Source organism: Centruroides vittatus, unplaced genomic scaffold (genome assembly GCF_030686945.1).
Source record: "Centruroides vittatus isolate TY-2023 unplaced genomic scaffold, ASM3068694v2 contig_349, whole genome shotgun sequence".
Classification (NCBI taxonomy): domain Eukaryota; kingdom Metazoa; phylum Arthropoda; class Arachnida; order Scorpiones; family Buthidae; genus Centruroides; species Centruroides vittatus.
The window spans coordinates 708,583-736,374 of record NW_027122172.1 but is presented as its reverse complement, the minus strand read 5'-3'; the positions used below and the strand labels follow the sequence as shown (position 1 = coordinate 736,374).

Sequence of the window (27,792 nt, the reverse complement as noted above, 5' to 3'; positions counted from 1 at the left end):
AAAGCGATAATAAATACAAATACGTCACACAGACCTTATATAGCCCTGCAGATAATACTTAGAATGTAACACTAATGTTTTTGACCCATTTCTAGGGTCTTCTTCGATTGTTCTATAAATTTTTCCGGTGTGATACGAGTTCGATTCCGGCGCGACGCTATAACGGCCGGCACGGTGCACGTCTTTTGGAGATTTAAATTTTGGAATTTTAAAAAAATAAATTTCGAAGATAGAAGCATTGGAGACTGGAACGTTTAAAAATCGGAATCAAACTCATATTGCACCGGAAAAATTTATAGAACACCCGAAAATGATCCTAGAAACGGGTCAAAAACGTTAGTGTTACGTTCTAAATATTATCTGCAAGGCTATATAATGTTAGTGCGACGCATTTGTATTTAATTTAGACTATTTTGTAAGAAAGATCAAACCAGAGTCGGACTTGAATCTGTAACTTCTGCTTGATGATGAGGATGCATTAACAATTATGCTACTGGACTTCTGTCCAATCTTTACTTCCAGACCAATTAATTTACAAAATATAATTATATTCAGGTCATCTTTTTCTCAGAATATTGTAAATTAATTAGGATTAACTATCAGGCTAGAACTTGGCTATCTTATCATTAAAATAACTGGGGTTCAGTTTTTTGTATGTATTTAATAATAATTTGAAGTTTTTGCAAATATGACTGAAATTAATGTAAAATGATGAAGGCATGATGTGTGTAAAGAACATAAACAATTACATAATTAAGTTAATACCTATCATTTTAAATTTAACAGACTAAACATTCAGGGTGTGTGTAAAGTCTGAAACCAAATGGAAAGTCGGGTAATGGACTCTGTGGTCACTGCAAGCTTGACATGCTGGAGAAATTCCCTTTGGAAAATTTTCAAGGTGCAGATGTATGCAGTGAAAATCAGAAATTTGCATCAACTTTGAGTTTAAGTCCTTGCATCTGGAAATGTTGCACAGAATTCAGGAGACCATAGTCAAATGCTTCAGCAAAATGTAAACAATGATGGTAGACAAGTTGAACATGTTTGTATAGTTATTGCTCATTAATGTTAATGTTTTTTCCTTTCATTTCTTGTTCATTTTTTCCATTGGTTTAGACTTCATGCACACCCAGAATAATAATAATAATCAACACTCACAAATGACACATGCAAAAAATGTCACGTCATGCCAGAAACTATACAACACATCACTTCTGGTTGCAAGCTCTTGGCACAAACAGATTATTTACACAGACATAATCAAGTAGCAAATATAATACACCAAGAGCTTGCAAAGAAACACAAATTAGTAGACATTCACGAACCGTACTACAAATACATTCCACTGACAGTATTGGAAAACAACACGCACAAAATGTACTACGACAGAGCCATAATCACAGATAAAACACTTTACCACGACAGACCAGACATCACACTCATTGACAAACACAATAAAATCACATACATTATACACATATCCATTCCAAACACTCACAATATACAAAACTCATGCACTGAAAAAATTAGCAAGTACACAGAATTCGCCCAGGAAATAAGGCGTCTGTGGAGGATGGATAGGGTGCTTATTGAACCTGTTGTTCTCTCCTCTACAGGTGTCATACCACACACACTACACAAAAGCCTGGGCACATTACAATTGAATAGAAACACATACATCACACTACAGAAGGCCACTATATTGAATACATGTCATATTGTGAGAAAATTCCTGAATACAGACACACACACTGATACGCTTCTTTAATTTCTGTTTTGGTTACTATGCCTTGACTTTGGTCCGGCACAGTACACAGCCACCGGCGCTAACCGAGTATATCTCACTTAACCCAACACATAATAATAAACTTACAAACAATGAAAAACTCTTTTACAGACAAATTGGTAACAAAACTTACTTCTAACTCAAAGCCAAAAACGCTGCATAATTCGACAAAATACGTCCTTCACTAACGTTTTCGAACCCAGTGGTTCTTCTTCAGATGAAAACGGACAAAACTAAACAACATTCGATGGAACAAATCATTTTTTTGAACAAATTCTGCAATTGAATTTCCGCGGAAGCCCGTGCGATCTTTGTCGTCGTTTGCGCCTGCGCTGTTGAGTATAACCCTTGCCTTGTCATGTATCATATATGAGAGTTTGCCAAGCTGTTGATAAGGATATTTCATCTTTACTATTGATACAATTTTCATTTTTGTCTGTTTTATGTATATAAATTGCTTCCATCCAGCACAAATGGAGTGGCTGCTGCATGGTGTATATTATCTTTGCCTCATTGAATAATGGTTGTATATCAGTGTCTGTGGCATATTGTGCCAATGCGGTAGTACAGATAATAATGAAAATTATATCAACAGTAAAGATGAAATATCCTTATCGATAGCGTGGCAAACTCTCATATATGATGCATGACAAGGCAAGGGTTATAAACCGCATGTACAGGAACCACTTACCGGTGTTGGAAACAAAAAAACAAAAACTTACGCTGCCGATCCTGACATCGAGGTGGCCCTCAACCAAGCAAGGCTCATCATCACCTCACCTCACCTCACCCTGAACACCTGAGGTGGTTGGAGGCTATCTCCATTTACAAATCTAGCTGTGCCACCACCTGCATAAACTATAAAGAAGAGCTCCAACACTGGTAAGTAGTTCCTGTACGTGTGGTTTACATCCCCGGTGTTCCATGAATGTAGAAGCTTACCATATAGCAATGTCAGCTAGAAATTATCATAAAACGCTCGTTGCTCTAACTAAAGCCAGAGCTCGATTGCAATTTCTGACGGAATGTAAGAAGAATCGAACACTTCCCATGTCCTTTTATCACATTCGACTACCTCCCGGTAGCAAGCCTTTACTCAATAAGGTCCAATTAATGTGCCTTAACAGGGCCACCCGGTCTACTAGAAAGCGTTTTCTAAATTAGCACATCTCGTGGAGATTGAGGATTTGTTGTTCCTACGGGACCTGGAAGAGTTAACATGGAAGAATGCCTGTCTGGTGTCCATCCAAGATCGATTAAATACCAACCTCAGGAGAAAGTACGCCAAGAAACTACAATAGATATTACGCTTCCAGGTGCCAGGTATCACGATCACCCGACATTTCTGTTCATCGTGTGGGATGACCTACATCCTCCCGATTTTGTTGTAGACATTCTGAAGTAGGGACCGTCTTTTGCACCTCCACTTCCTGAAACCGGATCATGGAGCCTCATTCCTGACTTAGAAAACCTAATTAAAGGCCTGCCCAACAAGCAAAAAGAATACTATAGGTGGATGGCCACACTCAAAATCAAAGAGGCTAAGGAACCCTCTGAAGTGGCAGAGTTGAGAAACAAACTATGGCACACAACCAGGTGGATGCGACTTAACAACATAACTATGGTCAGAGCGGATAAATCTAAATCATTGGTCCTTATGAAACATACCACTTATGAGCGAAATTTAACGGAATACTTTAATCTCACACAGTGCAACAAGGTATAAGATGATATGGTTGACAAACTACAATCCAGTGTCAAGAGATTAGTCTGTTCGAAACTAATTAAACGCCTGGAATTGAGTAACGTTGTTGATTCCCCCAACACCCCCAGCCTCTCGCATTCGCCAATACCCATAAACGAGGTTGGCAACTACGACCGGTGGTGGATAAAGCTAGAGCCCCTACTCACAAACTGGAGAGGGGCACCCACTCATTGATAGCCCCCCTCTTGGAAGACTACTCGCACAACATCGCTAACTTGGTAGACCTCATTTCTCTCCTTAAGGATCTTCCCTCTCCTCCAAGATTTATCACCATTTTGGATTTTAAATCTTTATACCCATCACTGGAACTCCCCCCAGCATTTTGCGCTCTCAGGGACCTCCTCTTCAAAATTGTTGGAGATCACACTTTGCACAAACAAGTGCTGGAGATGGCCCACACGTTGTGCTATAACTCGTTTTTTATGTTCAATGGAGCAGTTTACACACAAAAAAGAGGAGTCCCTATGGGGAGCCCAGTAGCTGTAGACTTATGCGAGATGGTCATCAGGCAATTGGAGCAAAAGGTCCTACTGCAGTATCTTCCTAACATCATCTTGTATAAAAGATATGTTGACGACATAATCATCTTATGGAGAAATGTACCGGATGTGACGGTATTTGTAGAATCAGTTAATGACAACCCTTATGGCTTGACCATAGAATTAGAACAGGCTAACAATACGGGGTCCACTTCTTGGATCTAAACATCATCACTGAAGGATTGTCTATACACACTTCGGTCTACTGTAAACCAGGTATGGCCTCCCTTTACATATTGGTTGGGTCATGTGACCCTTTCCAATACAAGACCGCCGCATTCAACACATTAATTAAGAGGGTGTTTTCGCATTCGTCCACTCCAGCAGCACTGGCCACCAAATTGGAACATATCAAACACCTAGCAACCATCCATGGGTACCACAAGCTAATTAATAGATTGATTAATCGTCACCGTCGCTCCGCATGTGTACCCGCCTCCGCTCACATCACGACAATCAACCTGAAGATGAGACATGGATCCCCGTCACATATAATCCATACATGGCTTCGTTATATAAGGGGATTGCCAACAAACACTGTATTAAGATCACGTACAGAAGATGTCCCACCATCTTGGACATCCTCTATAACAGGAAGGATTCCCTCCGATCCCAACAGACTTCCGAGCGTTTACTCTATACCTCTTAAAGATCAGAGGTGTGACAGAAACCTTGTTTATATTGGTTCAACTAAATGATCATTGGGAATCAGAATACGTGAGCACAATGCAGATATTCTACATGGGAGGAACTCTACGGCTCTCTCAACCAACGCGGCCAATCCTGACATTGAGGCGGCCCTCAACCAAGCGAGGCTCATCATCACCTCATCTCACCCTGAACACCTAAGGTGGTTGGAGGCTATCTCCTTTACAAATCTAGCCGCGCCACCACCTGTGTAAACTATAAAGAAGAGCTCAATTTGTCCGTCGCCTGGCAGGCCCTCATCGACACGGACCTTTAATTGTCATCTACCCGCACCAAATGCGCATGTCTGATCAACCAGCTGTAACATGAAGTATTCGATTTCGTTTAAAAATATTCATTCTATGTTTGGATCTGCGTTCATCGTTTTTTATCGTCTGAAGAAGAACTTCCAAAGTACGAAAACGTTAACAACGTTTTATCGTTTTTCGTTTTCAACACCTGTAAGTGGTTCCTGTATGTGTGGTTTACATCCCCGATGTTCCGTGAATGTAGAAGCAAGGGTTATACTCAACAGCTTAGGTGCAAACAACGACGAAGATTGCACGGGCTTCCACGAAAATTCGATTACAGAATTTGTTCAAAAAAATGATTCATTCCATCGAATGTTGTTTAATTTTGTCTGTTTTCACCTGAAGAAGAACCACTGGGTTCGAAAACATTAGTGAAGGACGTTTTTTTGTCAAATTATGTAGCGTTTTTGGTTTTGAGTTAGAAGTCAGTCTTATATTGTACGGTGTGTCCCTTTGTGGTTTTGTTTACTGGTAACAAAACAAACACTGATACACAGCACAGTGGCACACCAACAGAAGAACAACTCACAACATATTGGTCTTCTTTTTGGTCCAGTGCTGTCACACACAATATCATAAAATAAAATAAACCACCATTCAAACTTCAGCAAAAATTCTTTAATCTTAAGAACGTTTTCAAACACATTAAGCGTCCATCTTCAGTTACTTCTTTAAATCAAATATGAAATTCGAACAAATATTACGTAAATTAACGGTACGATTACAATAAATAAATAAATAAATAAAATAAAATAAAGTACAGGATTATTGTAATTTACAAAATTATCCAATAATTCATAAACAAATAAAAATAAAATAAAAATAAAACAAAAAACAAAAAATAAAAACAAAACAAAAAAAAACCAACATGAGGTTTAAATCAATCACGGATTATCGCAGTATTTTTTTACAATTACTCTCATCCGTCATTAAAGACTTCTAAGGGCTAGAAAGTCCAACAACATAGAACAAGACCAACATCAGCTCTAGGATTATCGTACTTCTATGATTAGTCCAAATCATCGCACAAAGATTTCCAAGCTGTGGAAAGCCCATCGGCGTCCCTATAATTAATGCATTGCGTACTTCTCTGCGCTCTGTGGATTTCCAATTTTTCAAAAAAAAACTATTGCATGTTTCGATCTAGTAGACGGGGATCCATGTCTCATCTTCAGGTTGATTGTCGTGATGTGAGCGGAGGCGGGTACACGTGCAAGTAGATCTAGTGATGATAGAGGCTTGGTCCCAAAAGACCGTGATGCCCTGCTGCTTAGCATAATTGGCCAGGACCGTACTATCAACCGATTTTTCCACCGACCACTTGTGTTCATTAATCCTCTTTTTTAAATTTCTCAATGTTGCCCCTATATATACTAATTTAGAACTTACTTATTTATATATTATATATACCTATTTATTTTATTTTATGATATTGTCTCTTCAGTAAGCAAGTATAGTTTTATTTATTCAGTTAATGGCTCCGCCGGGCAAAACTTATAGAAAGGGCGTTCTGAAATTATGCAAAGCAAGAATGAAATTCGAATTTCTTATACAGTGCCGTTTAAACAGAGTTTTTCCAATGTCAATTCATCGCATCAACCTTCCTTTGGATTGTCGCAGTTTGTTACCAAAATTGAAGTTCTTATGCCTCAATAAGGCAATTAGAATTGCAAGAAGGTGTTATTATGGGTTGTTACGTGCCACCATAAATTTGGAAAATGATTTATATGTGAAAGATCAAGCTATCCTTGAAGAGGTCAACAGTAGGGTGATTGATTTGGAGTTTTCCTCGAAAACAAGGCTGAAACGCACATACGTTGAAAAGCTAAAATGGCTTTTTAAATGCCAAAATATTAAACCGAGGGTAAAAAAAGATATATTTCTAACCGCTTGGGACAACATTATTCCACCGCAGTGTTTGATTGACGCCTTGGAGCACAGCCCTTCTTTTCCTCCGACACCTCTAATACGCCCGGAAAGTATTATACCAAATGTTGAAAATCTCATAAAGGGTATGAACTTAACCACACAGGATTATTACAGATGGAAAACGAGAATATATGCCAAAAAAGTAAAACGTAACAGCTCAACAAATATAGTTTTCCAACAGCGCATTAAAGAAACAAAGGAATGGCTCCAAAAAAACGATGTGGTTCTCTTATAGGCGACAAATCGAAAGGTCTTGTACTCATCAAACGAAGCTCGTATAGGGAAAAGTTAAATGAATACATCGATAGCACGGAATGTCATCTTACCCCGAATAATTACTTGGAAGCATTGCAACAAAGAGCGGTAAGATTCACCATAACTCCTCTAGCGAAACTGCTACATATGGGTGCTGCCACTTTACAAGCTCCCAGGACTCCGAGAATATTTGCTTTCGGAAAAACGCATAAAATGGGTTCTCAATTACGCCCTGTAGTGGAAAAGTGTAATGCTCCGACGTTCAAGATAGAAAAACTACTTCCTAAATTTATACAAAGTAATATGCAGGTTTTGCCGTTTTCAATCAAAAACTCGATAGAATTGATCCAAAAACTTGAGGATGTTGCGCTCATGAATGAGGAGTGTTTGACAGTATTGGATTATAAGATGTTATACCCCTCAATCAAGCTGCCTCCTTGCTTTTGTGCCTTACGGGACTTTTTATTCGCCAATATTAAGAACGCTGCAAAGTACCACACCCAGATCTTGGAATTAGAGGACTTGATATGTCACACATCTTTCTTTGGCTTCGAGGACAAAACTTACATACAGGGGCGAGGAGTACCGATGGGTAGCCCTATGTCTTATATACTCTGCGAATTGGTACTCCGCAATCTAGAAAGCAGTATTCTCCCGATAGTAGAGCATGATATTTTATTATACGTGAGATACGTGGATGACATCTTTATTGTGTGGAAGGACAATCGCAACATCAAAAAGTTTATAGATTTAATGAATCAAAACCCCTATGGTTTAACTCTAGAGTTGGATCAGCAAAGTTATAACAGCGTTAATTTCTTGGATCTCACTATAACATGTGTAGGAGGGGAAATCCGCACAAATGTCTATCGCAAACCGACATCATTCCCAAGCGTTATCCCTAGGAACTCCGCAGACTCTGGGCATATCAAGATGGCAGTATTTCACTCGTGGATACAGAGAGCACACACACACTGCACAGATGTTTTGGATACAATTAAAAAACTATAGTACATCCAAACAACGGCTTTGCAACATGGCTACAGAACAGAAAAAATAGATGCTCTCATCAAGAAGGACCATAACCAAACACGTGGGACGAATAGTAACCAACCAAGAGAAAAAGTGATCCTCGATTACATTCTTATTCTTAAGCCATTAGTTAAGAGGATTTCCAGGAGTAGGAATTTGCAAATTATTTATCAACGCAATCCGACTATATACAAGCTTTTAAGGAATGATAAGATGAAGTATGAGTGTAACTCACTAACAGGAATTTATTCGATACCATTACGGGATCATAGGTTCAATTCTAAATTAGTACATATAGGGGCAACATTGAGAAATTTAAAAAAGAGGATTAATGAACACATGCGGTCGGTGGAAAAATCGGTTGATAGTACGGTCCTGGCCAATTATGCTAAGCAGCAGGGCATCACGGTCTTTTGGGTCCAAGCCTCTATAATCAGGTCTACTAGATCGAAACACGCAATAAAGTTTTTTTTTTGAAAATTGGAAATCCACAGAACGCAGAGAAGTACGCAATGCATTAATTATAGGGACGATGATGGGCTTTCCACAGCTTGGAAATCTTTGTGCGATGATTTGGACTAATCATAGAAGTACGATAATCCTAGAGCTGATGTTGGTCTTGTTTTATGTTGTTGGGCTTTCTAGCCCTTAGAAGTCTTAATGACGGATGAGAGTAATTGTAAAAAAATACTGCGATAATCCGTGATTGACTTAAACCTCATGTTGGTTTTTTTTTGTTTCGTTTTTATTTTTTGTTTTATTTTTATTTTATTTTATTTTTATTTGTTTATGAAATATTGGCATAATTTTGTAAATTACGATAATCCTGTACTTTATTTTATTTTATTTATTTATTTATTGTAATCGTACCGTTAATTTACATAATATTTGTTCGAATTTCATATTTGATTTAAAGAAGTAACTGAAGATGGATGCTTAATGCGTTTGAAAACGTTCTTAAGATTAAAGAATTTTTGCTGCAGGTTTGAATGGTTGTTTATTTTATTTTATGATATTGTCTCTTCAGTAAGCAAGTATAGTTTTATTTAGTCACACACAATGCTGATGCAGGCTGGATGGAGGAGGAGAACAGAAACTTGCACAACATACCAACTATGCCCTATGCTGAAATAAACATACAAGACATTCGCTATGCTGTGAACACCTGGTGTAGACAACATTCACAATTTCTGGTACAAAAAATTTACATCACTACACCAAGAACTAGCTAAACATCTAACACACATTATCATAAATCCACAAGACATGCAAAAATTTCTTACTCGGGGCATCACCTACATGAAACCTAAAAACAACAATACAGACCAGTTACATGTTTTCCAACACTCTACAAATTATTGACATCCTGTATCGCAAACAAATATACAAACATGTTGAAGAACACAACATTCTTACGGAAAAACAAAAAGGTTGTCGTAGGAATCACAGAGAATGCAAAAAACAGTTACTCATAGATGCAGTCACTCTACGGCAAGCACACAAACAACACATGGGATATATAGACTACAGAAAAGTATTTGACAGCATTCTACACAGTTGGCTGCTACATATTCTACACATGTACAAAATACATCCATAACTCATTGCATTCTTTCAAAACACTATGCAGCACTGGAGAACAACACTACGTCTCAGGGTTCATAACACTTCCATACAAACAAACCAAATATTTATTAGGTGAGGCATTTTTCAAGGAGATTCCTTGAGTCCTCTCTGGTTCTGCTTAGCCCTAAACCCATTATCCAACATGTTAAACAACACGCAATATGGTTACAATATCAGACACGAAAAAACAACACAGTTTACAATGTCACATCTCACATACATGGACGACATAAAACTTTATGCATCCACACAAAAACAACTTCATCAACTCCTACAAATCACACATTCATACACCAAGGACATACAAATGGAATTTGGCCTAGACAAATGCAAAACACTTCACATAGAAAAAAGAATCCTGAAGAAAGAAGATTTTGCATTTGGAAATGGAGATGTTACTGAATCCATGGAAGAAGGCATGTAGAATACTTGTTGCCTTCTTCCATGGAAGAAAGGCGACAAGTATTTAGGATTCTAACAGGCCAAACTAACAGAACATACACAAATAAAGCAAAGATTAATTAAAGAATACCAAAGTAGGTTAAATGCTATTCTCAGAACACAGTTAAAGCAATAAACACATTTGTCATCCCAGTATTCACATAGTCTTTTGGAGTTATACATTGGACTCACACAGATCTTAAGCAACTCCAAAGGAAAACAAGAACAACACTCACTAAGCAAAAACATCATCATCCTAAATCTGCCACAGAAAGGTTAACCCTTCCATGTGGATGTGGCCTGATTGACATAATTAACCTTCACTACAAACAAATACAGTCACTGCGAGAGTTTTTCTACAAAAAACAAGAAACATAACAGTTACATAAAGCAGTAATTCTATCAGACTCGAATAACACACCATTAAACCTACACTCACATCATATGGACACGACACAACACATAAAAAGCATAGACCATTAAGCAATCGTGGACTCGAAAAGCACTCCATGGCAGGCATTTTTATGATCTGGCCCAGGATTTTGTTGACAAAACTGCGTCAAACAGCTGGTTAGCTCGGGGATGCCTCTTTGGGGAGACGGAAGGATTCATGATTGCCATACAGGATCAGGTCATAAATACTAAAACTACAGAAAACACATACTCAGAGATACAACACTCACAAATGTCACATCATGCCAGAAACTATACAACACATCACTTCCGATTGCAGGCTCTTGGCCCAGACATATTATTTACACAGACATAATCAAGTAGCAAATATAATACACCAAGAGCTTGCAAAGAAATACAAATAATTAGACATCCACAAACCAACCATACTACAAATACACTCAAACCTGTTTTTGTGTGGTCTTTTTTTGTGCGATTTTTTATACGTGCAATGTGTTTTGTGCAATTATTTTTGTGCAGTATACCAATTTGATTGAAATTCATATATTGCACACAAAAAATCACACAAAACAAATCGCACAAAAATAGACCGCACAAAAACAGGTTTGAGTGTAAATTCCACAAACAGTAATGGAAAACAACAATTATTATTGTTGTTATCAATATATCCATAAACTTACCAAAACTGCACCTGGCTCGGGATGCCTCAAAACAACAACGTCACTATAACCCGACATAACTGTAATTGTATCTGTAAAAGAAAAAATATATATATATAAACAATCATATATTGATAAAGTATCATTAAGGAGTAAACCTAAGATAAATATCCTTGGCATACTGTTTAACAACAGATCTCTTAACTACATCTGTTTCTACTTAATGAGTATAATATTATGGGATTTTGATTAAAGCATTGTTGCTACATATTGAAAATTCCACATGGCATTCCAAATTCTTGAAGAAATATATCCATAGACTTTTATGTTTTTTCATGTTTGAGGAGGTACAGAGAATGTTTTCTAAGAATTAATGGAAAACACAGCTCTTGCCCATTATGCCACCAAACCGGAGGTTCCCCGTTGGGACGAGACCATCTTTACACACGGTCTTTGACCGACACGACATACAATCGTTAGAGGCCTTAGAAATTTATATAGCTGACAGGAATGGAAATTGTATCAACTCAGACTGTATTCCAGTTCCACAAGCCTGGAATTATTATTTAGACTGCCACAAAAGTCATTATTATTAATAAATTCATTTTATAATATTACCCCTTGTAAAAATTGCTTCTTTTATTTATGATGTAAATGGTGTGTCACTGTCTCAGTTGAAAATCTTTGTGAATATTTAAAAATTGGAATGTGGCAATGTTCGAATGATAAAACTTTTTTTTGTATTCGTTCCTGATGAGGGCTGATAAATTGTGGCCAAAAATGTTTGACCAGTAAATTGTTACTTGTTGTTTGCTGGAAATTGCTTTTAGGTGTTTGAACATTACAGTTCCAGTTTATGTGCGTGTCAGTTTTGAATTAATGGAAATAACAGGCTCATTTTATAAGGTTTAAGGATTGAATTGTTTGTTAAATAAAGAACAAACACATTAAAATTTTGTCATTCTGGATAATCTAGATATTTAATCTATGTTTTAGGTCATTATTAAATTTCTGTTTGAATTTACAGTAATTATCTGTGTATAACTCAGAGCAAACTGCCAGAACAAAAATAAAAACAACACATAATCCACACTTCTGAGTTACTGCTGAAAATTTGTCACTTAGCAATAGTTTAGAAGACATCTCAAACATTCTGTCATCCCCTGCTGTTTTCATTTTATTTCTGTTAGCAATTCATTGTAGTATATGTAATTATGAATTAAGCAAAATGGAAAAAATTGACTATTTGAAACAGAACCTATCTGTTCCACAAATGGATTATATTGGTTATATGAAAGTATGGTGAACTACAATGATTAGGCCATCCAATACAATGCCAAAATTCTGTTTTGTTAATCTAATTACTGTTAGAAAATGTTATGTAAAAATTTACAGTGTAATCCTGGTATACAAGTACTTGTTTTTTCTTTTTTCTAGATTTAAGAGATAAAATATTAAAAACAACAAAAACAAAACATTCTAATCATGAGTGCAACAAGACTGACAATTCTAGACATTCCAATTAATTGGCTCTTTGTTTTTAGTCTCCATTTCTTTGTTTTGTTTACACTATTTAGCTTATTTCTATCCATTAATGCTGAACAATATCAAAACATCTTGCATGAATGTCTTTTGGAGACAATGGATTTACTCTGTTCAGAAAGATACATAAATAGTGCAACCTTCTGGACAGAGCAGCAAAACGGTGTGCCCAAATGGTTTGTGGACCCACAACATCAATGTCCCGGACTGGCCAGCCTTAACCCCTGATATTAACCCAATTGAAACCTGTGGGCTATCAAGAAATAGCTGGAGCTTTAAGATCCAAAAAAGAAAACTTCATTGTGAAGAGTTCTTTATTCAAAGTGCAAGAGGTTTGAAACATGATCAATGCTGAGCTAGTGGAGTCACTTGTGAGCAGCATGACTCATCCATTGACTTGAGAAGTATTGTCAAGAATGGAACAATGATTAAGTGCTAATTTTCACAACTAATCATAAATATCAAGTTTGTAGTTTGTGACTGTGAACAAATTTTGTGATTTAATTGAGAAATAAACATGTAAAGAGGCATTGCATTTGTCACAATCTTTTGCCATGTACTTTAAATAATCTTAAATAAACTATAGTCCAAATTATGTAGGCCCACTGGTTGGATAAAACCTTCAAACGTTGGCAGTTGGTTACAGGTTTGCACCTCACAAAATGGCAGGTCACATGGAGATTTCTGAATTTTTTTTTCACATTTGTAACATCAAATAGAGGCCAGTTTCCCATAGAGAATCCTGCCAGAAGGCACCACCCACATATCGTGTTGCTGTATCCCATTAAACAAATCAAATTATACAGTGTTAATTATATTAATTAGCCAAGTTCTAGATCAAAAGTTAACCTGGAATCATCATTTGGTTAATAATGCTAAAATAAACTGAAAAAAATTTTTAACAAACTTACATAATATACCCAACTCCAGCAGTAAAGCGAAATATTTACAATGTTGAACAAATGTTTTCGGTGGTCTTAAGCCTCGCTATTCAGGTTCTATAGTCTTTTGAATGTAGAACAATGTTTGTGAAGAATGTTTTAATCATTCATTCCACATTGTAAATATTTCACTTTAGTTGCTGGAGTTTGGGTGTATTACATAACTTTAGTGTTTCTCCAGTTACAATAGTAGTATTTAAATTTTGACATAAATAGTATCTGTAGTAAACTGGATGTTTGGAAAGCTATCTAGGGTTGATGAGACAACATAGCTAGTATGATGACTCTCAGCAGGAATAATTACCCTACCAGATGTCAACTAAAGAAGTGGTCAATGATTGTGTTAATGCAAATAATTTTTGATTAAGAAAGTTGCCAGTAGACTCTACAATATTCAATGACATGGGCTTGAGAGATGATCACTTAGCCCTTATTCACAGTAGAGAACTTAATACACTAAAATTGATGGTTGGCTTCTAAATAGTTCTCTACATATATATATATATAAAAAGAGAAAAATTATCAGGAATTTGTTAGCTTTCAAGATATAAGTTCAAATAGAAGTGTGTAATAATATCATTTGAAGGGCTGACTGTAAAAGAAGCAAATGCAACAAAATTTGAATTTTCAACCAAAGCCAATTTTTGCATCTTCAGAGTATGTGTCATCATATTTTGGATACACCACTTTAAGTGTATAACATTATTCTTGCATACCTTTACTTATATATTGAAAATTTTGTAATTTGTGTTAAGACATTCAAGTGATAGGGGCATGTGCAACATTAAGGAACACTAGGTAGGATTGCTCCAGAAATTCAAGAAAATTCATCTACAAACACCTCAAAGCTTGATGTTTTTTAATAATAAGCCAAACAATTGCTATATTGATCAAATTATTTTACTTCTACTGTTAATAATTAAATTCTAAGTAATTTTGTGCTAGAAGTAGGCTACATTCTTCTAATTCCTATAGAAAGTGTGTTCTATTTAAGACAATTGTAAGTTTGTAACACTGATGATGCCGTGTCTGTGTGTATGGCCCGAGAGTACAGCTACTGGAGGCTCGTACGATGTTATGTCATGCTTTGGAAGAGATTCAAAGAAATTGTGATCAGGATACAAACATTTAGTTGCCTTCTCAGATTCCAATAGAGGACAAAATAAAATCTTTAATATAGTAATATTTTGGACATTTGTAACATTTTTCTATTTAGTACTTATCCATGCCTTAGAATCAAATAGACATCATCATCATAAACCCAATTTTTGATTAAAACCAGATCTGCCAAATTATTGGGCTGTAATAATCAACCTGTATGATTATATCCTAAATTATTCCAGAAGCAAAAATCAGATGGAGGTCTAGGTAGTGTAGCTGGCAACACATTTGCACAGCAGACTTGAGTTCTGCTCTAGCCAATTCTTTTCTTCCATAAATAATTATAATAAATCAAATATTAATTTATTATAATTATTAAAATTATCATGAAATGGCAACTTAACTGCCTATCTCTAGACAAATTAATTCATATCTAATTATTAACTTAGCCTTATTATAGTTTCATAATTCGGCCAATTATCTCACAGTTTGTCTTTATGGTCTCCGATCGGATAAATTTAACAAAGAAACGTGAAGCCAAAAGCCTTTTCGTATGCATGAAATGTCATTTGGAGATTTCAAGCATTGAACAAATAGAAAGTTATCTGTGCAAAAGGAAAAAGTTGATCTGCAGAACTGCAGAATGCTAAAGTTTGACAGATCAGAGCCATTGTTATATTTTCCAAGTAACCAGTATTTGCCCGTTGATGAAAAGTTAGTAGCGTAACAAAAAGAGGAGGAGACATCCTTTCCCAAATGCTCAGATGTCCTAGTAAAGTGGCCAAACAATATTCCAATTTCTACCAAAAACATAATGACCTCTGCAAAATGCTTGATTATATTTGGCAGTAGGCAAGAGAGTTTTTCTTAGTATTAAATATCAGAAAACTTAGGGAAGAAGATATTCACTTTGCTAATTAGTGATATGTTCCAGAGAGCCATTGTATTTTTGTCAAAAATGAAAGATAATTGCATTGTATCTCGTGTGTGTCAATACAAAACATAAACCCTAATGTTTGCACACTCTTTTCTTGCACTAAAAATGTCTCTAAATATGTGAATATTTTCTAGAAGAATTGCTGACGTGAGAGGACCCTACAGACAAAATTTGGTATATGTATTATAATTATTGCATAAGCTATACAACAGAACACAAAATGCTTCATATACCTGTTTTATAATCAACGTTCAATTAAAATGAGGTTTGATGTATAGAAAATAGTTGAGAAGGCATACATATATTTACCCATATATTTACGTGATTTCTGGAAAAATTATAAAGACAAATGACTATGTATAGTGTATAAAGTATTTCTCGTGATTTTTTAAAGAACTTCTAGGTTAGTAGACAAAGGAAAGGTTGTTTGATGAGTTCATAACTACAGTTTAAAATCAAAAGATAACCCATATCCACTTTTAAATTGCGATTAACCCAATTTTTCTATCTTATTACATCTTTGAAGATGTAATAAGATTAAATTTTTAATGTAAATGAATAAAAATTAAATGACAAAGACTCATTTATCAGAAACATTTTAAATATATACAATGGACTATTTCTATATGTTTTCAACTTAAATGCTGTTTATAGATCAAGATCAAGGCAACATTCTTTAATAGCCTTTAAATACTTCTTTTTTTATAAAGGGGGAAATATTTATTTTGAGAATTGTTTTCATAACGTTCAAATTACCTTCCAAGGTTTCTCCTTTCTTCACAGAGGATGTGGATTCGTCCATCTGGACGACGTGACCGCCGAGTCGTTGCATGGCCGCAGAGAAGGAGCAACTGGTGCGGGTGCTCACTTCGTAGAAGATGGAAGCCATCACTTTTCCCTGAGATACAATAAATTACAAAATCAGTAATTGAAGGAGTTCAAGAGGAAAATTTAATATTCAATAAACGGTTATACCTTCAGAATATGATCCAACAACCTATCTTTTTGGACCCATAATTTGAATACGTGTGCCAAATTGAAAAGTCCATGTAACTGGAAAATTTATAATTTACTCTTAACAGTCAAAGTGAGCTAGTTAAAGATTATGTGATTTATAAATTCATAATAAAATTTTCAATTAAAGTTTTTTAGTTTAGTAATTTTTAAATGTTAATTTGATCAATCTACAGCTTTTATAAAAATATTATACAATTACAGAAAAAGACACACAAAATATATACTTGATCTCTCGTGAAACATTCCACAGATAATATATGTTGTCCTTGCAGTCCGCTATTAATCTGCGAAAACGGATGATTGATCGAGGTGACGGCAGGATGAGATAGAGGCGACAGTGCGGTGCCGACATTATTTTCCGAAATCTTCGTCGGGGTGGAATTCTTTATGCCCAGTTCTTGAAACATTTGACTATACATTTCTATTAAGTATAATATATATACATATATAAAATTCTTACAATAAGATTTTAAAATAACAAATAGGTAACTCTCATTTATGCAAAATTCAATTAATTAATATCGAAAAATGCAAGTTTCAAACCAATATGCTTTGTGTGAATATTAAGTATTTAGAGAAAACAGAAGAATTTTTGAGCATAGAATGGCATTTTGAGTTTGATAGAAATATATTTGCACGTTCAAACAATGGTGATTATTGAATACTCACAGACACTTTCTGTATTAGTTCCAGCAGATAGATTAAATGTAAAAACCAACCTATCAATTGTAAAGTGATTGCAAGTTAATTATCTGTTCAAATTTTATACACCAAACTATAGTGTGGTAAATTAGAAAAAAAAAAAAAAAAAAATGAGTTGATTTATTAGAATTATTGTTGTGCCATACTCAATACATCTAATTTTCTGTAATTGTTGTTATTAAATTATTAATAAATCAGTTTATTTGTCTTACTTGAAATATATGTTTTAAGCATTGCAAAAGCATTTACTTTGTGAAGTTCATATGCTTAAACTGTATAAAATACGGTATTTTTAATAATAATTTCCATTTGCTCAGATGACAGAATTTTCTTTATTCTTAACTCTTTTATAAGAAATGACACAAGTTAATTTTACCTGTTGCAAGAACTTTGAAACTTTCTTTTCTCTTCTTGTCCAAGCTGACTGGAAAATTGGGTTTTGTTTGGATTTTGTTTGTAGAGTCATCTAAGTTCTAAAAAAATTTTTAAATATTAAGAATTTTTGATATTTTTTAAATTCTGAAAATTTATAATTTTTATATAATTTGTTTGAACATCATATTGCTAGTAATTACAAAATTATGAGTCCTACTATTACATTTTGTTGATTAATCTAACTTTCTTTCCCCAGAAAATCAGATAGATAAACTATCTGAATTTCTGGGGAAAGAAAGTTAGATAAATCAATGAAAGGCCTTTATAATACAACAGTTAAAAATATTATCTGGCCTTAAAAGTTAAATTTTCATATTTTTAACTGTCCTCTTTTCATTGGCATTCGTATTTCTAAAGAATGGAAAAAAAAATGCACTTATGCTTGTACTAAGTTTAAAATATTACTATATTTTAAATTCAAACTAAACACCATACATGGTCTTTCAACAAATAATATGTTGTAGTAGTAGTAGTAGTAGTAGTAGTAGTAGTAGTAGTAGTAGTTCCTCCAATGCTAGAGAGCATACCGGGCAGCAATTATCTTTCATTGATTTTGATCGTGGGCGAAGGCTTCGGCTTCCTCCCAAGTCATATTGAGCATCTTCAAATCTTGAAGAAAAGTTCTATGCCAAGTATTCCTGGGGCATCCTCGTGGTTGTTTAGCACCAGGGAGAACCCATTTCGTGGCTGTCTTAGGGTTCCTGTTGTTCTCCATATGAAAAATGTGGCTGGCCAGTCAGACTCTTCTATGGGTGACAATGTTATGAAGTTTGCACATACCTTTGGAGAAGTTTGCACTCTTCATTGGTGATATGATCTAAATATTGGATCTTTAGGATTTGTTCTAGGCATCTCTGTTGGAAGACGTCGAGCCTTCTATTGATGTTTCCTGATGTCTTCCAGGACTCGCTAGCATAAACAGCTATTGGAATCATAATGGAAGTAAACAGGCAAAATTTGATTCTCAAAGAGATGGATGATGAGGACCAGATTTTGTTCATCTGCCAGAAGACTGTCACTGCTTTTCTGATGCAGCACTTCACGTCTATTTCTGCATCACCATTTTGAAAAATAACACTACCCAAGTAGGTAAATCACTCCACATCCTCCAATCGTTGCTCCGTCAATGCTCTGACAATTACTCCTCGTGTTTGGGCAGTGTTACATATGTGCATAATTTTCGACTTCGTGACGTTTATCCCGAGGCCATTTTGTGCGCCTCCCGACCCAATGCGGCTGTGGTGTGCTGTAGCATTGTCTCGCTTTCCTCTAATAGGGTGATACTGATAGCAAAAACAAATCTCCAAGATGGTCCTGGTTAAACCAGTGGATGCCAGTCCCAAAGCATGCACCAGACTCTTCTGCCCACCACATGACATAATCAAGGGTGATGAGGAAGAGGAAAGGGGACAGGACACAACCCTGAATGACTCTTGTCATAATTTCAAAGAAGTCTGTATGACCACCTTCAGTCTTGATGCAACAACTTGAATGCAGGTATAAGGCCTTGAAAATGGCGACAAAGTTTGTCGGCACCATATAATTGCAAGATCTGCCAGAGGGACTCGTGTTGAACATTGTTTTGACAATGTTCAAAAGCCTTCTTGAAATCAATGAAGCCAATGGAAAATAAAATTGATAGCTAATGGGTGTCGATACTCAATGCATTGTTCGATGATATTTTGAAGGGAGAAGATCTGCTTGCTGCACGATCTTCCACAGAGATACCCAGCTTGCTTCCTCCACAAGTGCCGACCGAGAACAATCTGCAGGCGTCGAAGGAGGACCACACCTCGCTTTACCCATGGACATGCCAAAGCGACTGTAGTGCAGGTTTATGCACCAACCAACAATGTGGAGGTCACAATAAAACATGAATTTTATGAGCAGCTCCAAGACATCTTTGATGGTATTCTGAATCGTGACCCGAAGGTACTGATTGGAGACTTCAATGCCCAATCGGGCGGTGATCGTCGAGGATTCGAGACTGTGACTAGTGATCATGCGTCCTCTGCTTATATGACTGACAATGGAGAAAAGCTAACATTGTTTTGTGAACACAATGCAGGCAACGTTAGGCTTAACATCGATAAAAATTCAACATGGTGGCCACACACAACAGAGAAAAATTTCAACATGGGATAGGTTAATATGCTCCAATTCTATTTTAGTGTCTTTAGCGTTGGAGCAGTGTGTGAAGGCTCTAAACCCAGCCAGCTTATAGCAGTGTGAGTCACCGGAAGCAGTCGGAATAAAACATGGACAATAAGTAGGCTTGTGATAAACCCATGTTTCAACCTGTCATCTCTGCATCATGTTAAAAAATGATATGGTTGAAATATGGGTTTATCACAGGCCTACCTATTGTCCATGTTTTATTCCTGCTGAATGTTAATATGTTTCATTCATTGGCTGTTCAACAATAACTGTTGTTGCAAAGTGATAGGTTTGTGCTCTTGATTGAATTGAACTCCCAAATGTCCAGATTTCTCAAATTGAACAATCATTCTTGTGAGTGCTTGTGGAGCCACTGCTCATCAATGTAAATTCTGAAATGCAGTGGCAGCATAACTGTTGTTTTCATAAAATAGCTTCTCAAGAAATGTGCATTCCAGCAAGTTGATGGTCATTGTAACTGATAAGAATGCCATTTAACAGCTATGGCCATTTTTACATCCAAAATTTGACTGCAATACATGTTTATGCAAAGAACCAAATTTTCTTTGCTTGCAGCAAGAAAAGTGCCATAGCATTGAGGTATATTAATTTTATTTTACAGAAATGTCTTCTGCATGTTTAAAATGTCACCATAGCATATTTAGTTCCATTTGAACTGCTAAATATTCCTCCAGACAGCATTGAACAAGGAATTTTGCTTCCTACTTCTTTCTATGTAGTTTACTACTTAAAACAAATGTTTTCAGCTGCTTAAGTATCCTCATCAGGCATAAATAGCTTATTTATAGCTAATGAGGCCACTTAAGTGGCTGAAAATGTTTGTTTTAACTAGTAAACGACGTGATGAAAAGAAGTAAGAAGTGAAAGATACACCTTATCCTATCTTTAATGAAAACTGTTTAATTTGATTTTTTTATATAAAATAAAATGATTTATTTAAAAGCATTAAATTAATAAAAATGTCAAGGAGCACACTAAGAATTTACTTACACAATAAGCAATTATTTATTGTGACATCATCACAATGCCAGGCTGCAATTTTGAATAATATTTTTAATTTAATATATGCTCTCCACCTCAAATTAGTACAGTAGTGTCTTGTCCCTGTACATCATATTTTTCCATTAGCAATAGAGTTTTGCCAGTCATTTATTTAACTCCTTTCAGGGGAAAATTGAATTGAAATAATATGACATCCAGTTTGCATCAGAAGTTCATATATAGTTAATCAGGGTCTCCTGCCCCTAAGGTTTCCATATCTGGTCTTGAATTTCATCTATCTAACTCCATTCTCAAGATTAAGGAAAGACAGACAAACAGATGGACAACAGTGGGAAGTTATATCTACAATTTTTTCAAATTTCAGCCCAATAATAAAATTAAAATACAATAGATTTCATTTAGTGTACTAATTAGGAATAAGCAGTATCCACTGTTAACAAAAGTTCATTAAATTACATGTACAGTCGACTCCACATACGTCATCTGTTTTTTAACATTAATGCCTACGTAAGTCGGCCGAGACCACAGAAAACTGTGGTCCCGGCCGACTTACGTAGGCATTAATGTTAAAAAACTCCGGTTTACTCGACACCGTTTAACTCGTCACCACTGGATAAGTCGACATACTTTTGCCGTCCCACACTCGATAAGTCGTCACCCCCTCCCTTAATTATGCATAATGCCCGATTAATCACTTTGTCCATAACACATATATATATACATACATACACACACATATTAATAAAAATGCCTTAACATTTTATGTATTTTTATGTATAAAATAATAACAAATAAACAAAAAGAAAATATACAATCTACATCAATGTCACACCAGAATCCAATTTTGCATTTTCTCACGCCAGAGGCATTAAGAATCCTTAGACGTTACTTGCCAACAATTGACAATTGTGAAGATGATGTTTTCAAGGCGTTCGTGATGGTTGAAAAAGAAAGTCTCGACAGTTGAGTGCTCAAAACAAACAACACAATGTATTGTAAGCCTATACTACTGTATAATGCACTACAGTATTTTCCTAATTGTAGTTTTGTGGTTTCTTTTTTTTTTGCAACTTCACTTTAGTCGTCACATCAAATAACTCGACACATTTCCACTTCCCCTCGGGGTGTCGACTTATGCGAACTCGACCGTATTTTAAAATCTTATATTAATAACGAACTTACAACATACAGGATGTATCAAAATGTTAGAATGTACGGTACATTGAGTAATTTATACTCATTGACCCAATCTTTTAGTGTTCGCTGTTCAGAAATTAAAAAGAAAAAATTATAAATTTTTCCTTTAGGATGGAAATTATTGTCCAATAAATTGAGTGCCTACTTCATATGACAGTTATTTTTCTTAAATCTCTATGACTTGGGGTCTTTTTCATACTCACTAATGAAGTACACTCAAACCTGTTTTTGTGCGGTCTTTTTATACGTGCAATGTGTTTTGTGCAATTATTTTTGTGCAGTATACCAATTTGATTGAAATTCATATATCGCGCACAAAAAATCACACAAATCGCACAAAAACAGGTTTGAGTGTAGTTGGATGGTGAGAGATGAAGTCTTATATAGCCAGATTCCAATCTAGATTTGAATCTGGATCTATCAGAGTGGCAGGCTAATGCTTTTACTGTCTTTGTATGGTACAATTTTATTTAACTAAAAATTATTAATGATTTTCAAAATATTACAAAATGCATAACTTGTATTATTTTTGAAATCTCTGATAATGGTATAAGGTTTCAACTAATACGACTGCTTCGATACACTTACGCTCGAATCCGACACGCTAGAAACGGGCTGGAAACCGGATTGGCGGATATCGTCCGACTGCGTATTTATAATATCTTTTCCGTAACCCGGTTCTACGAGCACCTGAAATTAAAATGTATTAAAATATAAGAGTACATAACAAAATAAGAAAAAAATATATTTAATAATTAAAAACATTGATTTCGTACTCTTCCGTCGACGAAAGCCACTTCTCCACGTAATACGACACGTCTGACACGACCCTTCACCTTTCTTCCGGCGTAGGGTGTCCACTTGGCTTTACTGAAAGCCTGGTTCTTGGGAATGGTCCACTCTTCTTTTAGATCAACTTCTATGTATGTGTTTGGTTGGTCAGGTAGACCAAAAATCTTTTTTGGATTATAATACAGTTTATTTACTAGATCCTGCATAAATAATAACAAAAATTTAAGATACATAGTTGACATTACCAGTTACATAATACTTATAATAAATAATAACTTTTAAGCATGTAATTTTATTAACTAAACATAAAAAACTATTACTAAAATTATCAATAATTAACGAATCCTCCCATAAAAAAATATAGTAAAAATTATTGTGTAAGTTATTTATTACCAGATATTTTTCAATTGAAAATCTCAGGGTTTAATTATGAAAATTAACTGACATAAAATAAATCCAGGTTTACTTTTTGGAAAGTTGTTAATAAAAATTAAATAATCATCATCAGAAGAATCATAATTCTACTTTTAGTGCCAAAAATGGTTCTTCATAAAAAGGCTTGATTTGGCTATGTGAATGTCTAGTTTCATAATAAATAATAGAAAAACAGTTAAGAGAACTAAGAAAATAACAGATATTTACATCATAACACTACCACCACCTCTCCTTAAGGACTATGCTTTCCCTAAAAAAAGAACAAACTATTTATTATTATAGTAATGATGAGATCATCTATCATCTGGTAAGAGATTTACATTTTCCATCCTTTACTTTGGGGAAGATGTTGTATTCTGATGCCAATAGCAAGCTTGTTATGCTAAGCTTGTGAACTTATTTACTGATATATTCAGTGATTACAATGAATAAATTAATGTGTAGTTTGATTTCTTTGCATAGTGAAAAAAATCAAAATTTGCTTTATCAGAATAAAGATTTGATTGAAACCAGATGAAAACATATCAAAAACTCACAACTCGAGAAAATTCTTACAATTTATTAGAGTTTCTAATGAAAGTGTTAAGGTTGTAAAGTGTTGGTTTTACAAATCAAATGTTGAATCCTCATCAAGCAAAGATTCAAACTTAAAATTGTTTTGTTCTTTTGAATGTATATTAAACAATGTATTTAATCCAAGTTCAATATGGAAATTATATTATACTTTCTAGCAGCTGAAATATAAAAAAAAACATAACTAATTGTTTAGCTCAATTTATTAATATTAAATTAAATATCTAATTGCAATATGTTTGGGCTACTAATTTAATTATTAATTAACTAATTTGTATTTGTATTTATTATAGTTTGTCTTTTTTATTTTTGACTCTTTCTGCCGTGTGCATGATAAGAGAGCCTTTTAACTACATTCGTCTCAGATTTGGCTGGGCCTACATTGGGAACAGATTTCCCATAAAAATTCCTGGGGCCGGTCTTGGGGATTACTATATTGAGGCTTGATTTGGGGAAGCTAAGGATATGGTGGTGATTGCTGAAGCCAAGAGGGGAGGTATCATGCTGTGGGCTTGGTGTCACCTGGGCAATTAATAAATCATGGTGTCATGAATGACCCTCTCAGAGAACTAAGAAAATTCCTGAATCCCTGTTATATTTAGTCTTGTGTCAGCATTAGGGTTATACTAATCAACTAATCAATAATTCAAAAGTTTATGGATAACTGGACCCACAGGTCAAGCTCACAGCTTTCTTTTCTTCTGTTTAGTAATGGGTGGATGGCATCAGTATAACACAAAGAATACCTTAAAAACGCACAGATGAGAAAACTAATCAGAAACAAAAATGCCTCACCCAGACAGAAGCCAAGGTCATCATATCTGATATGAAAAATTGTGTCCCGTGAGTCGTGAAGAAACTGCTTATCACTATCACTACCAATTACTTCTAAATGGAAGGAAAGAAACTGGCAATCCATGGACATAGTTAAAACTTGTTTCTAAAAACCTAAGTAGCTTCAATTGTTGAATTATTGATATTAATCTGACATTTTTAAAAACTGGTTTACATCAACCATTATGCTATTTATTTTTTTGAGTCTTATGTACATTATACTACCATTGTTTAGTCTGAATATTTAACAGAAATTCAAACAAATATACAAAGTGCTTATTTTATTTTATTTTATGTTTCAAATGGCTTTAGAATGCTCTTACAACATTGGATCCTGCTTGTTTTAAATAATGATGAGAATAGAGGCCCCGAAAATCATTTTATCCCAAATTAAAATAAATCTGTTTTTGGACTTTGATTTTATTTCCTGTCTGATATTTTATCTTTTTAATAAATTGAATTTATTTATTGGAAATGTAAATTACCGTAACAATTAGATTGGCACCGAATTTATTTACTCTTACCTCTATTGATATCTTTCCGTCATTAACTGCCGTTAATAATAAAGGAACAATACTTTCTAGACCAGGAAATCCGGGAGGAGAGTCATTGCTACATTTTTCTTCCAAAGTATGTGGGGCTATTAACAAATTTATAATTCGGGAAATTACTTAAAGTATTAATTAATGTCATAAAAGTTTTATCTACATATTAATTAATTTTTACTATTATTTAGATTAGTTCAGAGATTCATATCAATTTGAACTCCTGGGAGTCAGCTGATTCAAAACTGCAATTGATATGAATCAGGACTTTTTTGTCTGATATTTTCACACAGGCACCTCAAAACATCTATGTATTTTGATTCACAGTTTGACCTTGTGGAACAAATTCTCAAAGAATAATTCTCTCCCTATTGAAAAAGCAATGAGCATGCTCTTGAGATTGCACCTCACTTGGTGAGCTTTCTTTGGTTGGGGTATGCTTTGATTTTTCCACTGACTCAATTATTGTTTGGTCTCAGGATCATAGCTGTAAATCCATGTTTCGTCTCCTGTAATCACGTTCTTTAAAAAATTTTGGTCATTTTGGAGGCTTTCTTTAGTCTTGACTGGTATATTTCTGGTCAGGTATATTTATTTTGTTTGTTTGTGAAAAGTTAAGGAATGAATTTGGCAGCAATGTGCTTTTTGTTCAAAATGTCTGTCAAATGGTAATGAACAGATCAGGGGGAGATTCCAACAGCATTTTCAATATCATCAATTGTTTGACATCAATCTTTGTAAATTTTTTCTCTCACTTTTTCAATACTTTCATTGTTTATGCTCGCTGATGAATTAAATCGGCGAATATATTTTTAATATACTTTGACGAGTGCTTTCGATCCTAATTGGGATCCGCTTTAGATCAAAATGTTCTATACAAAAATTTGGAATGCTTAAAGAGCAATTTTAAATTTTAAGATTGTTGGAACAATTAAATATTCAAGCAAATACAAAAATTCCCATGTATGTGTTAATGATTAAATATCCCAACAAGTATAAAAGTCACATTCGTATGTTAATATTAACAGGAAAAATAAAAATGAACAATAACATTAAAATAAAATAAAATTAAAATTAACATACAAATTTAGCATATATATTTGTAACAAATCCCAATGGAAGTACAGTAATACCTCGGTTTTGTTGACTTTGGTTATAGTCGATTTCTTTCGCAAAAAATTTGTCTCGGTTTTTGTCGACTGCCTCGAATTTCGTTGGCATGCCCGAGTGACCTCGCTGCTAATTTTGTGAAAACAAAGGGTGACCCACGTGTTTTCCGGTGTGGCATTATTTCTCGTTCTGCGAGCATTACCCCAATGGCCCACCATTGGCCAATGTTTGTTCCCCGAACATCGGGAGTTCGGTCGTGGGTTTGCGCTCGGCCAGATAAATCGTATTATATTGCGTTCTCTTATATTGCGTTATGTATTCATTTACTGGTTTTCCAATTTTTTAAACTAGTATATTCTGAAATTAAATAAAATATCTACTGACTTGAACGTAGATAATAATAAGGGCTTATCACACCAGTGATAATAGGCACAAACAGTCAGGAATCAATGTAGAACATTTAATAAAACAAAAAGGGGTAAACAGTAAAAATGACTACATGAGTATGAGTAATGAACATAAAATAACCAAATGCATTTCGAACTAATGGAAATAGTCCCTCTTAGTTGATATTAATTTAAAAGGGTTGTTATGCTTAAAACTATACAAGATAAACACACTGCTATAATGGTATTAGCAGTAAACATCAAAGGAGACGGGCATAAAACAGCTTCATGATGTTGCTTGACGTAAAGGGTACTAATACAGAGTTAAAAATTAGGGTATTACTAATACAAACGGTTAAATTACTCATACTCATGTAGTCGTTTTTACTGTATACCCTTTTTGTTTTATTAAATGTTCTACAGTGATTCCTGAGTGTTTGTGTCTATTATCACTGGTATGATAAGCCCTTACCATTATCTACCTCACGTTAGTAGATATTTTATTTTATTTAATTATACAAAGGGCTAAAAGCAATCCTTGTAATAATTTCACTAATATATTCTATTTTACATTCTTATTCAGTTCTGTATTCAGACCTGAAGATAATCTGTTTAAGA

The 27,792-nt window shown here is 34.8% G+C and overlaps 1 protein-coding gene across 1 annotated transcript in view; it reads right to left on the bottom strand.

Annotated features, from left to right (window-relative positions):
* Window positions 1-27,792, bottom strand: part of r (carbamoyl-phosphate synthetase 2, aspartate transcarbamylase, and dihydroorotase rudimentary) — a 186,212-nt gene that overhangs the window by 3,141 nt on the left and 155,279 nt on the right. The window contains exons 33-40 of the mRNA XM_067269235.1: window positions 25,658-25,773; window positions 23,276-23,491; window positions 23,088-23,189; window positions 18,064-18,160; window positions 17,210-17,406; window positions 16,944-17,021; window positions 16,725-16,866; window positions 11,469-11,539 (exon numbers count right to left, since the gene is read on the bottom strand). Coding sequence (XP_067125336.1) covers window positions 11,469-11,539; window positions 16,725-16,866; window positions 16,944-17,021; window positions 17,210-17,406; window positions 18,064-18,160; window positions 23,088-23,189; window positions 23,276-23,491; window positions 25,658-25,773 — 1,019 coding nt within the window. The remainder of the gene's footprint in view (window positions 1-11,468; window positions 11,540-16,724; window positions 16,867-16,943; window positions 17,022-17,209; window positions 17,407-18,063; window positions 18,161-23,087; window positions 23,190-23,275; window positions 23,492-25,657; window positions 25,774-27,792) is intronic.